Consider the following 17,005-nt stretch of genomic DNA (forward strand, 5'->3'; position numbering starts at 1 on the left):
GTTTTAGAATTTTACAGTGAGAGAAGCAGGTGATACCCAAACTCTTGTTTATAGTAATTTCTGTTCGTTTCAAGCTTGATTTGCATATTCAATTTAAGTGTCACTCGTTTTAAAGTTTATTTTTTAATTTACATTAATATCTATTGTATGTTTTTTTGCATTAATTGTTTATTTAATTTATGTTCGTTTTAAGTTTCATTTATACTTCAATAGGAAAATATTTTTTTTCGTTTTAAGCTCGATTTTCATATTCAATCTAAGCATTACTTGCTTTAAGATTTATTTATTCATTTATATTATTACTTGTTGTATGTTTTTTGCTATGAATGTTTATTTAATTTCTCTTCGTGTTGGGTTGCATTTATTCTTTTATAGTAATTTTTGGTCGTTTTGAGTTTGAATTATAACAGGTGTTTGTATCTGCTGATCTTAAGTTTAAAATGACCTTTACAAAGTTTTTCTTTGAAAAAACTATTTTTCGGAAATCTTTTTTTAACATTAATTTTTGTTCGTTTTTGATTGCAAAAAGTTTCAAGTTTTCAAAAATCCCTTATTTCAATATCAAAATTTAAAAAAAAAAATCAAATGCTCATCAAAGTATCAAAACTGGTATCAAAGTAATAATATCAAATTGAAAAATGGGTTTGTGTCAACCTCGAAGTTTTTATTATCTAATTTTTGAACTATTTTTTAACAAAATGGCTATCTAAATTTGTTATTGGATGGCTTTGGGGAAATGGGCGTGGGGGGGGGGGCTAATTAACCTTCGGTCTCTTTTGACTCTTTAAAAGTGAACTAGAACTTTCTATTTTCAACCTTTCAACTATTTTGAAAAAATGGCTCTCTCAAAGTTCTTATCGGATGGGTTTGAGTAAAATAGGGCGTGGAGAGGGGGGCTAGTTGTTCTGCGATCTCTTTTGAGTCTTAAAAAGTGAACGAGAAATTCCAATTTCCTATCATATGAGCCCTCTCCCAAGTTTACACGAGCATACCTTCCATAAGAACCATATATGCCCCCAGAGCAATACTTATAACGCTTGCCCCGGGCCCTGGGGGGGGGGGGTATTGTGTCGACACAGGATTTTTTTTTATCTGACCTTTGAACTGTTTTAAACGAAATGGCCATACGTAAAGGAGTTTTTGTTATACGATCTTTGAAATATTTTTACAAAATGGCTACCTCAAATTTTTTATCAGATGTATTTGGGGAAAATGTATTTGGGGCTTAGTTGTCCTCCGATCACTTTCACTCTTAAAAAAGGCACTAGAACTCTCAATTTCCAATCGAATGAGCACCCTTTGAAGTTTATCTGACGACCCCTTCTATATGAAGTGCTTCTTGGAAAATAAATGGAGTGTGGGGGGGGGGGGGGCTAGCGGCCCTCCAATCACTTTTGATTCTTAAAAAGTGAAATACAACTTTCAATTTCTAATCAAATGAGCCCTATATGAAGTTTATACGAGCATCCCTGGGCATACCAACCATATATGCCCCCAGGGTATAACTTACAACGCCTATCTCCGGGCCCTGTGGGGATGTGTTGACACCGGAGTTTTTGTTATCTGAACTATAAACTATTTTTAAAGAAATGTCTATCTCAAAATTTTGATCTGATGCGTTTAGGACGTGGAGGGGGGGGGGGGGCTAGTTGCCCTCCAATCATTTTTGACTCTTAGAAAGTGAGCAAGAACTTTCAATTTCGAATCAAATGAGCCATCTCCGAAGTTTATACAAGCATTCCTTCCATAAGAACTATATATGCGCCTAGAACATTACTCATAACGCCTGGCTCCGGGCCCTGGGGGATTCAATCGACACAGGAATTTTTCTCATCTGACCTTTGAACTATTTTTAATGAAATGGCTATTATAAAAATTTCATCGGATGGGCTTGGGGGAAAAAGGTGTATGGGGGGGGGCTAAGTGCCCTTGGATATATTTTCACTCTTAAACTGTGAACTAAAACTTTCAATTTCTAATCAAATGAACCACCTCTGAAGTTTATACGAGCATCCCTTTCACAAGAACTATACATGCCCTTAGGGCATAACTTAGAACGCCTTCCCCTGGGCCCTAGGGGGTTGTATTGACACCGGAGTTTTTCTTATCCGACCTTTGAATTATTTTTAACAAAATGTCTATCTAAAATTTTTTATCAGATGGGTTTGGAAAAAGAAGGCGCGGGGGCTAGCTGCCCTCGGATCTCTTTTGACTATTAAAAAGTGAGCTCGAACTTTCAATTTCCAATCAAATGAGCCCTCTGAAGTTTATACGAGCATCTCATTCATTAGAACCATATATGCCCGAGCGCATAACTTACAACGCCTGTCCCCGGGCCTTGGGGGGGGGGGTGACGACACCTGAGATTTTGTTATCTGACTTTTCAGCAATTTTTAACTTAACGGGTATCTCAAAATTTTTGTTGGATGTATTTGGAGAAAAAGGGGCGTGGGGGGCTAGTTGCCCTCCAATCTCTTTTGACTTAAAAAATGAACTAGAACTTTAAATTTCCAATCAAATGAGTCCTCTTTGAAGTTAATACGAGCATCCCTTCCATAAGACCCATATATGCTCCCAGGGCATAACTTACAAAGTCTACCCCCGGGTCCTGGGGGTTTTGTCGGCACTGGACTTTTTGTTATATGATCTTTAGACTATTTTTAACAAAATGGTTATCTCAGAATTTTAATCGGATGCATTTGGGGAAAAAGGTTTTTTTTTGGGGGGGGAGGAAGCTGGTTACCCTCAGATATCTTTTGACGCTTAAAAAGTAATCTAGAACTTTCAATTTCCAAGCAAATGAGCCCTCTCTGAAGTTTAGACGAGCATTTCTTTTATAAGAACCATATATGCCCCCAGGGCATAACTTATAACTCTTGCCCTGAACTCTTGACTGTGGGGGGAGTGTCCTGCTCAAACATATAATTTCCAGAACTTTCAACTACGTTGAACAACTTGGCTATATCAAAATTTTGATTGGATGTGTTTGGGGAAATGGTGGGCGTGGAAGGGGTGTTAGTTGCCTACCAATCACTTTCGACTATTAAGAAGGGAACTAGCCATTAAAAGTTCGAATCAAATGAGCCCTTTCTGAAGTTTCTGCGACAACGCTTTATATAAAAACCTTATATGCCCCCAGAGCATAACTTACAATCCTGTGTGTGTGTGGGGGGGGGGGATGTTATCTTCAATTCTTAGTTTCCTGAACTTTCAACTACGTTAAAACAAATGGCTATCTCAAAATTTTGATTCGATGTGTTTGGGGAAAAGGTGGGCGTGAGAGGAAGATTAATTGCCTTTCAATCACTTTTGACTATTAAAAAAGGCACTAGACCTTTGAATTTCCAATCGAATGATTCCTTTTTGAAGTTTCTACGACAAAGCTTTCTATAAAAAGCTTATATGCCCTCAGGTCATAACTTACAACCCTTGCCCTGAGGGCTGTGTCCTCCTCAAAAACATAATTTCTATCTGGAAATCAGCTACGCTGAACAAAATGGCTATCTCAAAATTTTGATTGGATGTGTTTGGAGAACTGGTGGGCGTGGAAGGGGTGTTAGTTGCCTTCCAATCACTTTTGACCCTTAAAAAGGGAACTAGAACTCTCGATTTCCAATCGAAAGAGCCCCCTTTGAAGTTTCTACGACGACCCCTTCCATATGAATTGCCTCTGGGGAAAAAATAATAATAAATAATAAAAAAACATTGGAGCCGTATGGCCTTTATTATGGGCAACGCTATAGCGTTGCATCTGATAAACTAGGTTTTAAGATGTAGATATGACTAGTAGAAAAGTGCTTATAGCTATGGGGTCACAAAATGGGTCAATTTAGTTGCAAATACACTCTTGATGCCACGATAGCCTTTAAACATTGTCAAGTTTTCAGTATACTTTATAAAATATATTTTCCTGAGATTGCTGGTCATTTTATTCTGCTTATCAGAAACTGCTTAGCAGAGATAACTTAGTTGCTCAAGCGGTAGATGGCCATTTTGAGCCGTCCTTCAATATTTCCATTTGCTACGTCTCTGTTTCGTGCACCAGGGCTTGGTAAACAATCTAACAAACTTAATGTAAATTTAATAGATGGATAGATAAATTGTTTACTGCTCTACTTCTTCGGGCCATGGCTCAAACAAAACAACAACACAAAACTTACGGAAACTATAATATGCTTAACAATAGCAATACTATAACATAATGATATAACAGCAATAACAGTAGACAAAAAAACACATAGTAAGCCACATAATACCATAATGATAACACAACAAAATAAAACTTATACTCACATACATAATATTAATAGATAGATAAGTACTAAATGTTTTACAGCCACGTCAACTATGGCTACATACAGAAAAGTAACAAACAGAGAAAACAATTCACACACAATCAACAATTCATCAAGCACCCCGCCCCTACAAAATCTCTATGGGTCATTCCAGTTTTAATGTATTTTACAATCTTTTTATTGTCCCATAGTATTTTGATGCCATTACTTAGACCAACCCCACACTTGACCCCAAACTACTAGAAAATAATTCTTTTCTTAAATCCTGTAATTCAGGACAAAGATCCATGAAGTGAAGCATATCCTCGCCCTTATCTTCACACATGGAGCATGAGTAAGGACCATCTGTTACCCATACTCTACCTAAGTACTTCATCCTCTCTCCAAGTGTTAGGAAATTACCCTTTCCTGACATATATTACTTAATTTTTTCACTAGCCTATTTAAACCTGGTTTAAAATAAATATCATATATTCAGACCCCCTTTCCATCGCCGGTTAACTCCAAGAGACGCCGAGGATGCGACTTCACACTGCCATTTCTGAATCTTCTGGTCTTCCAACACACCCTTTACTAAATTTGGTACATTTCCATCCTCCAATCCTATCCCCTTCCCTTCATTCCAGATACCTGATAACCTACATCTATTTAAAATTGATCTCATTTGGGAAGCCCGCGCATTTTTCCCTCTGTCCTGCAACACCTCCATATAAGCTGCATTTACTATTATTTGGTAAACCAATAACCTTTCCCAGTATCCTATCATTTAAATAGTTTTTTCACTCGTAGTGAAAATAATCCTATATCACCCTTTAACACCAAGCTATTAGATTTCCCACTTAGCCCTAAGTCTCCTGAAATGTCCTAAGTATACTCTTTTTATTTTTTTCCTTTTTCTAACTCCCAAACTTCCCCGCCATAACTTATAACGTGCTCTAATTTTGTCTCAAAATTCTTTTGTGTAACTTAATATGTGTTGCCCCTAGTGGCCTAAGGGGGGCTTTCCAGAATCAACCATGAAGCCTTCTGACCTTTCCAACTCGTAATTTGCACTCCACCTCCCTGAAATTACAAACTTACATCCCAAATAAATAAAATTCATAAAAACTATCATCTCTTCGTTTAAAATAAAACTTTTTTTTTTCTCTTTAATATATCTCAAAAACTAATATGAATGATTTATCGGTGTTAAAATTAATTTTTACTTCGTAAATAACTATCCAAAATCTCTAACATCTTTTGAAAATCCGGAGCTGATAACTTCTACTAACATAATCGACAATTCTAATTTTACTTACATCACTTTCAACAAACTCCTTGAAAATTCTTCAAATGCTCCCCAAATGTCCAAAAACGCCGTGTATAGCCTATTTTCCCGATGCATCGTATATTTACTAACTAAAACATGTGAGCAAACAATTTGATCTATTGCACTATAATTTTCCCTAAACCCAGCCTGACATTCAATTAATCTACCTTTGTGTTGCGACCATTATCCATCCTTTTACACAGCACTCTACAGAATAACTTACTGATTGAACTACCTAGAGTTTGACTCCTGCAGATTTCTTTCCCCTTTCTTAAATAATGCTGAATCATAATCGATGTTTCCCAATTTTGCGTTCACTGATTAATGCTTAGAATTGCCGAAAATATAGTTGCAAGCACTGGTAGTATCCATGCTCTTGACCATTTCAACAAATTAATTTGCACTTTGTGCCAACAATATTGAAACATTATTTCAAATCGTTGTACTTTTGGGCAGCTAGTTAAAAATTATAAATTTGCGCCAAAAATTTTGTGGAATGATCTATTGAGCACCGTAATGCTGTAGAAACTCTCAAATTTAGGAAGCCTCTTGAAACTTTTTTTCTGGTTTGGCAGAGCGTATTTGTGTTCATCTCGACCATTTTCCAACCTTTGAGGAAGCGATAGCTGTTTCTAACGACAAATATTTGATGGAATGGGTAATTGAACCCATAAACATGAAAAATATTATCTTGTTATCAGCTAGGCAGAATGGCTTCAAGGGAAAACGCTTTCCTTTAAGCAACTTGATGAGGCAATGCTAAGAATGGATGGTTTTTCTGGATAAAGGGTGTAGAATTTAGCTTCTTACTTTTTATGCTGTAAAGTTTTTTTTTTTGTTTTTTTGTTTTTTTTTTAGTTTCTGTTCTGTCGTTGATAAGTCATCTTCGAAAGGTTTGATTTTTGTTGGTTTCTTTTCTTTCTTTTTTGTTTAACACTGAGGTCAAAATATTTGCTTATTTCTTCTTCTTCATGGTTCGCCACTGGCTGACAAAATCCTCTTTTTTTCACCTTTTTTTATTTATTTTACATTTTGTTATTTTCTTTCCTCTCTGAGTTTCATTTGTTAAGGTTTTTGTTCGTGTGTGTTACATGTGCAAGCTGGAAGTTTTGGTGTTTGGGGTCAGTTAGGCTATAGGATTTTGTCGAACAATTCATGCGTCTCTGTAAAGTCATTATGTTCGTTATAAAATCCAAGCTTGAATTCATTAGGTGAATGAGCTGTTGAAAAGTGGATTGTTTTTTAAATATGCTTTTAATGATTAATTTGATAGGATTTATAATTTTTAAAATAAAATGGTTTTAGATCACCAATATTACTGTTATTATTATCGTATTTTGATCGATGTGCGCTAAGGAAGGAATTGACTGTTAAGGTACATGATATTGTAGTTATACTTAAGTATTTTTTTTTCACTCCTGTTAATTCTCATTGTTTTTTATGTTGTGCATTTGTTTGATTATTCCTCTTCTATATCATGTTGTGGTATTTGGAGAGATGTCGCTAGGTTAAGTTTTTTTGTTAATAGTTGATATTAAATTATTAATAAATAAGTAAGCTTGCTCCTTACTTTTATGAAATGAACAAAAAGTAACAAATGTCTGTTCACAGACATTTTCGATGACTTGATTTTTCTTTTCAACCCAATACTTACAAGGCGTGCACCTTGGTTCAAGAGGGTTTTAAAGTACAAGGGGTTTTGCCCGAAAGGTTACAATCGCAGAATATATGTTTGTGTGTCAGGTCAGTTTAAAACTTACTGAGCGCGACCCTTGCACCAGCACGATTCCGGTGCACAGTATAGTTGCTAAAAGGATTTGTGTATGCTAATTTTTTTTTCACGGTTTGAAACTTAAAGTAGATAGTGTGGATTAAGGAGACTTAAAGCACCAAAGAATTTCTGGCCAAAAGCGTTGAAGTCCATGACATGGAACATACACCTTGATATTGGCTCTTTTGTAAAGCCCTTCTATGGTGTGGAGAGCATTATCGATAAACAATCGAAAGAAGAGGCGATTTATAAAAATTTAAAGGCTTCTCAGCTAAATGGCTTCAAAGTTGAAGTAAAGAGGGTTCATTTTAGGAAACATCTACCGCTGTCTTCCAACTCTATAATACCATCTGACCAATCATAAGTTGAAGATGTGGAATTTCAATGATGGGGTAAAAAAAACGATTTAAGTCCTGCATCAGTGCAATAAATGGGCAAAGTCTAAGCTGTGGAGACTCAGAAAGGAAGACATTTTGCAACTTGTTTGAACTGGAATGCTGCAAATATTTTTAATCCGCATGATTTCAGGTTTAATATGATCAACTCTCCTTAACCCCATCCCACCACCAATTTTTTAGTGTATAGGTTGGCATGTTGTTTCTTGTTGGAAATTAAATCGGGCAAGGAATTCTAATCTGTATCATTTGAGCACCAAATTGAGAATAATGATTTACAAAAGCGTGTGCCCCTTCTCCAATCTACCACTTCAATCCCCTCTTCCAGAAAAGTGACAGAGGGAACGGAGTTTCAGAGGCATATTGCACCTTCTTTGTGCAGCAAATCACAAGGATCTGTTTGAAATTTTTTGGGCACGTCTAGCTACAAACTGCCAAACTTTCACAACGAAATTTCAGACCATTGCATTTTTTTGGTTGAAGTGTTAGACAGCTTAACAATTTCAAAAAACAAGATATTTCTTGAACGATGATACTATAAAGCCTACGAGCACCTGGACTGTATAAATCAGGGGTCTACTATTTGTTGAGAAAAGTTTCTTTGTTTTATGCACCTGTCTACTGAATTCCAAGTGAATTTTTGCAAATGTCTACTTTTTAATCAATTATCCCGTAAGTTACAAGTGTGGCTAGCAATCTCGCGTTCTTAATTCCAGATATATCAATCAAACATCTTTTGAGTCCCCACTTTTTACCAGGCTTTGTCTACTGCCTGTATTGCACCTCGGACGAAAACTATGCTTTGCAAATCTTTGTCCATTCGTGCGATTGTATGTGTTATCAAGAGCAAGAGTTTAGTGAATTATGGGAAAGGTATTGCTTATGTTATTGCTCTGATATTTTTCTTTGTTTCCAAAAAATAAGAAAAGCATTTGATGAATTTGTAAGTTTAAGTTTGTTTCTTCAAATCTCGATTTGACAAAAATGTAACGTAACACCTCTTAGATCACCACAGTCTACCTTCTCTTTTCCTTTAGCCTCTTAAATTTTCATTTAGACAAGCAAGAGAATTATACAGCACCACAGAACGAGAAACTGGATACTAGGCGCAATTAAAGTCCATAAATTATTTTCTGGTTTGTATGAAACAGGCCTCGCTGCCTTTCAAGTTATGTTATTGAAACCTCTTTTTTCAGAATGCCGAGGGTGTTGAGGCCGAAGTTACTTGTTTTTATCGGAGAAGAGACATCCCAGCTAGGCTTCTCTCTGCATTTGATGAACTCCAAGGTAACCATTATATGTGATTAATTGTGATCTAGGGATTAATGCCCATGTCTCATCAGTTAATATTTTAGAATAATATAACCTATCATAATGTGATTGTGCTCGGTAGACTATTCTTAGTCTTCACTTTAGGTTTACGTCAATAAGTAAAAAGTAAGAACTTCCAACAGCATAGCCAACAGCAGCTGGCTGTTAAGACAAGAGCTCGACTCGACTTGCGAAGGTTTGACTCCCATCTGAAATCCAATTGCAATAGATTCACCAGTCCATCACACTCCAGGAGGACTCTACAAATGAGGTGAGGTACATGATTTCTGCTAATACCCTTCTTAAACACAAATTTGGTACTGGGTGTATAATACACTCCGTTTGTGTCATCAATAATCCATATTTCAAAATCTTTGCTTAGTATTGGGGCTACCGTATTTGGTCTATGCGTGCTGAACTGAAATAGACCTTTCACCTTTTTGATAGCTAGATTCAGAATAACAAAACAAAATGAACCAAGCACTAAACCCCGTGAAAAACTAATTTGGTACAGTTGGTTTAAATACTCAAACAACATCGTACCGCCATTCACAAGATGCAAACGGCAGATTTTACCATCTTCCTATAAATATTTCTCTTTTACTTTGCTCACAGCATTACAGACGCTGGAGATTGAGAGTGTAAAATATGGACTTCAAGAAGGCTCAGGTAGCCTTTCGGCGAGCTCCTTTTCGAAAGCCTGCTCCCGCCGAAGATTAGTTGCATGAAACTCAGAAGTGTATTAATCAGTCCAGTCTTCCTCTGAAGGGCTTGTGTTGAAAAAAAACTGATGGCTTATCACATCTATTGTTTTTCTTGCAAGTTTTTAAAGCAAGAAAGGGTTTGATTTCAGTACGAGTACTGTTTTCTTTTGTAATACAAGCCCGATGCTGAGCGAAACATTTTGCGAATTTGCAGTTCGTATACTATCCACTGATAGATAGATAGATATTTTATTCATGAAATATACATAACGCTACAAAATATGCCTGCGCACATGCCTAGTGGCATAATTAAACTAATAACAATACAATCTGATTTCAATAATTGTGCCCAGTGCAGGCTTACTTTTATCGCACCACAACTGAAACCAATACCGTGACCAACGACAGGCTTGACTAAGCTTGGGGTTTTTATTCCACTCTGCTGTTTCGGCTTTCGTCGGCACTTTTCGTAGGGACAGTTGCCTTTTCGGCCACTCCACAGGCGTTTGCAATTTCAGAATAGTAAGTTTTCAGCGAAAAATGATTTTCAACCTGGCTTAAGCCCGAGGTAGCCTACAATAGATGGAAAGACACTTCAGTTTTACACAGAATGTTGTCAGAAATTCTTGTTTCTAAACCCATCGATTATTATTATAGAGTGAGATACTGGGTTACTTGAACCAGTAAGGAACGTATTTGACACATGTAGGTGGTCAGAAACACCAATGTTATTGTTAACGTAGGAAGAGGGGGAAATTGCAGTCTATTTTACTGAACGGAAAAAAGTTAAAGTTGGATGCAGACCCACTATTATGTACGTATGTAACTGTCATGTCGTTATTCGTGACAGTGAGTTGAGGACATACTCTATGAATGGTTTCTATGCTAAGGTTTTTTTGTATTATCAATATTACGCTTCGTATCGCCTGCAACGATAACAGTTAGGTCTTGGTTCTGTTATTCTACCACAGCATTTGCAAGCTTACCGCGGGCTATGCTGAACTTTTGATCTGAGTTTGTCACATTAATCACTTGGTATATATCTAGGCTATAGAAAAAAGCAATGTCTTGCTGTTGAAGTGAGACAGAACCATTTAAAGACGAAATTGGTTAGGGCGGAAGTTTGGCACGAAGAAGCGCAGCAACACCACCTAAGGTCTTCCTCTTCCAACAGACATTGCAGGAACACCGATGACTATCCAAATCATCAAGTTGTTGTAATAGGTTTAAGTGCTCAAAAAAATTGCAATGCCCCTCACAAGGTGCATAACGCACGTATCGTGCCAAGCCATGAAGGCAGCACGGATAAATCTGTTCAAACAGACAGCATCACGGCAGTCCCCTCCTTACAACCAGATTGTACAAAATATTCACTTTAAAAGAAAAGTTAACGGATGTGTTAATGCTTATTACAGATTTTTTGTCAATTTATAAAAGTGATTCAAGAAGTCAACCTACAAATAATTCCTTCCCAAACGATGTAAATAACACAAAAAATATCATTGTCCTTAAGCTCAATGAATATTAATGACGGAGGCAGAGGATTAAGTACATCGACTTTAGCCACTACAAATGACATAAATCTAAGTTCAGAAATTGTACCTGACCTCAATCTCACCTCTATTCAACCCAATTATAATCCTGATCTTGAGAACTCAATCACAGATGCCGAATTTGTTTTGACAGTACGGAAGTGAATCTGTCTAGTAATAATGACTTGCCTGCTAATATTCGCAAATGTGCTGATGTAATTTTGACAAGTTTTTGCAAATTAGTAGATAAATGTGATTTTGGACATGATCGTGCTCCAAGCAAGGTGCAGGAAAAAACTATTCCTGATAATAGTGTTACAGAAAATTACAATTTTTTTTAAGCAAGGAAGTTGCAAATTAGGTCCAAAGTGCCCTTATAATCATGGATCTATTAACCATAACCTCAAAAAACGAAATGAAGCTAGTCCAAGAGTTTGTTCCCATTTTTATTTTTTTTTTTGGCAGCACTACGGATCCCATTCCTCCCTTATTAAATACCCCCCATTTTCTCCCTCCCTATCCGATACAAAGCAATATGCCCAGGTATCTTCTCTCCGGAATGCCCCTCCAGTTTAGAAATTCACTCATGACCAGTCAAATCACCATCGCAGACAAAACTGCACCCAATTGTCCCAAACCCTCCCACAATCCCCTCTTACTCATATCGCTCCCAATCACAAACCCTCTTGCATAGCCTATCCGCTCCATGCGCCTAAGATGTTGTTGACTGGTTCTAGCCTCCACCCGTCATTTGCCAAAGTAAATCCGACCTCCCTCCACCCAAAAAGCTCCCACCCCACTTCCCTTTCCCCTTTCCTAGCACCTTCTTGCCTTTCCATCTCCCCCTTTCCCCTCTATAAAAATCCTCCCAATTTAATTCCTTATTACCCTATCTCCATGAAACCCCACCTCCAGCCAATTTGTTTTATCCCTCGTGCCTACCCTGCTAACGTGACTTAATTCTAAGACTTTTTGCATTTAATAATTGTCTCGTAATAAATCCTAATTGTTCTCACTTCACGTCAACTGGAAACAAGTTGCACCTTCCTCGTCATGCTTCGTCTATATCCTTGCCCGTTCACCCACTTCCAAATCCCCAAGGTAAATCCTTCTCTTACCCTTCTTCTCCAAAGCATCATAATATTAAATTAAAACCCCACCAAGGAAATTCTCAAACTTATCAAGTCTTCCTGTCGCTATTTCCCAATCGGCTTGTTTTTCCTTAACTTTTAGTTACTAATGCTGAAAGTCTTAATTTTGAAAAGCTTACTGAACTCGAGGGGCTTTTAGAATCAAATCTAATCGATTGAACAGCTATTACTGAAGTACAATCAGATGACCCAGCTTCCCTGTGCCTGAAAAATTCTTCAGAGTTTCTTAAACTTCGTCCTTTAGACCACCCACTCGGAAAAATAGGTGGCGGTGTTTTGTTCTTTACTAAGAGTAACCTTTACCCAAAGGTTATTCGGGTCCCTAGTTTACCGAGTATGGCGAAATCCTCTGACTAAGTATTAGACCAAAGTTCTCCCTCGTTCATTTAATATTAATGCAATAACTATTTTCTATAACTCCCCAAATTAAAATATCGATTCAAAATGTAAATTCATCCGGCAATTGCAGACAAGTGCTGATTTTGTTATTTCTGAGTACCCTAATGCTGGCCTTTTTTTATTTGGCGATGCCAACGACCTTAAAATGGATTCTTTTTGCTCCTCACTTAAAGTAAAGCAAATTGTCAAAATACCAACGACTCGGGGAAATACCTTTCTTGATGTTATTTTAACTAATATGTAGGATTTTTACAGCCTCCCCTCAGCTTTCCCCCGATTAGGTGGGAGCTATCATCTTTCGATTCTTTTATCCCCTCCTCAAATTTTAAGTATTCTTTTTCAATAACTTGTGGCACTTATCGCCCTCTTCAAAATTCTGGTCTTCTTTCTTTTGGTATGTGACTGAATACTGAAGATTGGTCTGATATTTATAGTTTAAAAAATCTTGCTGAGAAAATGGCTACGTTCCACACAAAGCTAATTGATAAATATCATATTTGTTTCCCAGAAAAAAAAATATTTAAAAGGTGGTCTAGTGATAAACCCTTTATTAACCAAACTACAAAAACACTAACTAGAACCAAATTGAAGCCTTTCAAAAATGGTAAACCGGATAAAGCCAATAAACTAAGAAAATTAAAAGAGAAACTCGTAAATTGACACGATCGTTCTACACAAATAAGGTCGAAGAACTGTTCACTAATAAACCGAAAAATTGGTATTGAAAGGTTAAAAAGCTGTGTGGCAGGAGGCTTGAGTGGCTTAACTTCAATCTATGCGAGTCCCTTGATGTTACTGCCAATAATCTAAATCAATTCCTCACTTCCATTGTCTTGAGCCTTCCAGCATTGTCCGACCAATTGCCAACAGGAGCCCTTTTCCCTTCTTTTCCCACTGTTTCCTTTCTATCTGAGATAGAAAGAAGAATTGAAAAACAAGTGTTTGTGGTTTGGATATCCCGTTTCCTCTTATTAGTGCTTTCAGTGACTTCCCTTCTAAGCCCTTGTTTTTCCTGTTTAACAAGATTACCAAGTCTGGGCGAATTTCAACAATTTGGAAACAGGGTTTCATAAACCCTTTGAAAAAGAAAAACGGAAAGCCTGGTTTTGAAGGCGTTCTTCCTATTATTCTTACTCCCATTTTCTCCAAACTTTATGGGGGATTCCTTGCAGATTGGCTAAAGGAAAAAATCCTACCTCTTACTGACCTGAGGCAATTCGGGAACCTAAAATCCACTTCTACTGCCCACGGGAGGCAGAAGAGCATGTAGAGGATCGTGCTCTGGGAAATTTTTGGGTGTTATTTAATGAGCGAACTAATTAGGTTGGGATCGAGGCGAAGTCTTTCAGCGTTCAGCAGCTTTGCGAAGTACTCCTTTCATTGCTCTAGTTGCTCGGTTTCATCTTCGAGGATTAAGGTGGAGGCGGATTCAACTGCTCCTGTCTTTAGAGATTTCTCCTCGCTGAGGTCTCTGATTTGCTTGAAAAGCGACATGATGTAACCTTTAGGTTCTGTATCTTTAAGTTTATCAGCTTTTTTATCAACAAATTGTTGCTTGTCTCGGTGAATAAGTTTGTTCTTGATTCCATTTCATCACTTGTAGGAGGACGTATCTCCAGTCACCGCTTTCCTGCGTTGTTCAATGATTTGCGAAGCTTCCTGTGATAGCCAGGGATTTTTTGAGTATATCTTGAGAACGACGGTCTCAGTGCCTCTTGTATGTCTGTCACATTGTCTGCCACAGGGATTCAAATCTGTTTTCGATTTCGACTGAACATTTTTGGCGGAATTCCGAAATTTTTAGTTTCTGAGTGTCAAACTTTGGCTGGCGTCGTTTTGCAGGCTGAGCTTTCAATCGTAGGTGGATCTTCGCAGAAACTAATTTAGTATTCCCGATCTCGGCGTAATGATGCAAAGCGATATTGTATACAAATAAAAAAATAAAAAGGAAAGATGATAAGATAAGATAAGATATTTATTACAAAAAAATATCTGTCACAAGCTCACGAAGGACCGAATTCAGACTTCGGAGTCGACAAATCATATGGTTGCAAGAAAGCTGGCAAAAATGCAAAAAAAAAACAATAACGAATAACAAAAATTATAATGGATAATCATTTATGAGTCAATAATTAAACTGTAAAGAGTCAATTAAAAAGTCAAAAAAAAAAACTTGTCAAACTAAACTTCAACAAATACAAATCAGAAAAAGAATTAAAAGGGACATAACAAAGAGGGGGGGGGGGCAAACTAAGTGAATAAATACAAAAAAAAGAACGAGATTTAAATATATATAAAAATTAAAAGGGACACTAAAAATGTGTCAATAATTTAACTGCGTAAAGTCAATAAAAGAATTAAAAAGATAAAAACCGGTCAAAAAAGGGGGGAGGAGACAAAAATAAGAGAATAAACACAAAAAAGACAACGAAATTTAAAATAAATAAAAATTAAAAGGGAAACTAATATAAGGGGGAACAAGGAAATAAGTGCAGGAACCTGGACAGCACCATCAGCCAAAAAAGAGAGAAACTAGTCGGATATTCTGTTCATTTTTTCTGTGATGAAAGGGACAAAAGTTTTTTCATATCTGGAAGTAACGCAGCGAATGGGGGACAGAATAAGGAAGGGATCATAAGTAGCACGAGGTGACCGCAATCTAGGTTGGGAGTGACATTTGGGGAAAAAAATAGCAGTACATTGGTTTGCTATTGCATTTTTTTTTTTTTTTGCAAAACGGAGGCACAACGAAACCCTCCGTCGCTCAAGGGTATCAAAACTAACTTTTTTTAAGAGCAGAGAGTATGACACCATGCCTTCTTTGAAAATTATTCGCAAGGCTCTTTTTTGGAGTGATTCAATTTTTTCCGATTCTTCGCGAGAGATACCAGGGTCCCAAACTGGACAAGCATACTCGAGATGCGGGCGAACAAAAGACGTGTAAATCTTTAAGGAGTGGGAAGAGGGGACGCTTAATATATTTATAGGCTTAAGGAGGGTGATAGACACATTAACTCTATGGATTATGTTTTTTTTTATCCCACATCCTCTCCTCTCGGTGACATAATAATATTTTTCACTTAATTTCAAACTTTAATGTCACCTACACTAATTTAAAAACAACTTTTATTATTTGAATTTTGGATTTGGGTAGCCAAACATAATTAACAAAGACAAGGTATACTACAAAAAATTCAAAATCACAAAAAAAATACCATTCCCGGTTTTGCAGGGTGCCCTTCTGCCATAGGGCACCCCTTTCACCGTGGAAATATATTAATAATACACAAATATTTTTCATAAAACCCTGTTCTCAATCAACTATACATCATCCTCCCAACCTTCCTTCAGCCGAAAACAAACCTAGGAGGAGTAGAAAGCTATGCCCTTACAATATCTTTGGGTACGCCATTCTAATGCTTCTTTAAAAACACATAGATAAACTACTAAAATCTTTTTAATACCCATTTGGCTACTCAAACATCAAACAAAAACCAATAAAAAATAAATTAAAATCATTTATGATAATATTAACATCATTTCCTCACTTTTTTTTAATACAATTAAAACGTTTTTTACAATATACCATTTAAATCAAAATTTTCAAATTTAAAACTCAATTGTACTCATCCATTCCACATTTACTCTCTCCCTCCATGCTCGACTCCGTCTCAAGTCATCCACATAACATTCAGGCCAAACGTTCGCCAAAGGAATTTTGACCTGCTTCTGACGTTTTCGCATTTTCCACACATGCATGCTAACACTTGTCACTAACAAACACAGTGTATAATTCCTTTGCTTACATTTAACACAAAAGGACAGCTTTAGAGCTTTCTTCTTTTCTTCTACAGACGTTGTTTTTATTCCTTCATTTACTAATATTTCCAATAATCATTGGTATAATCCACCGTTCGAGGGGCATTGAATCAATTCGTGCAATAATCCGTCAAGCACTTCGTCTCCACACATCGAACAAGTAGGAGTTTGAGTTTTCAATATGCGACTAACTCTATCACTAAAGAGTAATTCCATGAATCATGCAGTACACAAACTCCTTCTGTTCATAACTAAACTTTTAGATTAAACTTAGATTTTTAAAAGATAACTGAAAATCAATGAACGGCTCCTTTTCTCT

The 17,005-nt window shown here is 36.8% G+C and overlaps 1 protein-coding gene across 2 annotated transcripts in view; it reads left to right on the forward strand.

Moving 5' to 3' along the window:
• Positions 1-17,005, forward strand: part of LOC148951525 (metastasis-associated protein MTA3-like) — a 156,215-nt gene that overhangs the window by 45,317 nt on the left and 93,893 nt on the right. For both annotated transcript variants that reach the window (XM_089090311.1, XM_089090313.1), the window contains exon 3: positions 8,967-9,057. In XM_089090311.1, coding sequence (XP_088946437.1) covers positions 8,967-9,057 — 91 coding nt within the window. The remainder of the gene's footprint in view (positions 1-8,966; positions 9,058-17,005) is intronic.

This window comes from Artemia sp. Qi Xiang Cuo, chromosome 6 (genome assembly GCF_049724085.1).
Source record: "Artemia sp. Qi Xiang Cuo chromosome 6, ASM4972408v1, whole genome shotgun sequence".
NCBI classification, from domain to species: domain Eukaryota; kingdom Metazoa; phylum Arthropoda; class Branchiopoda; order Anostraca; family Artemiidae; genus Artemia; species Artemia sp. Qi Xiang Cuo.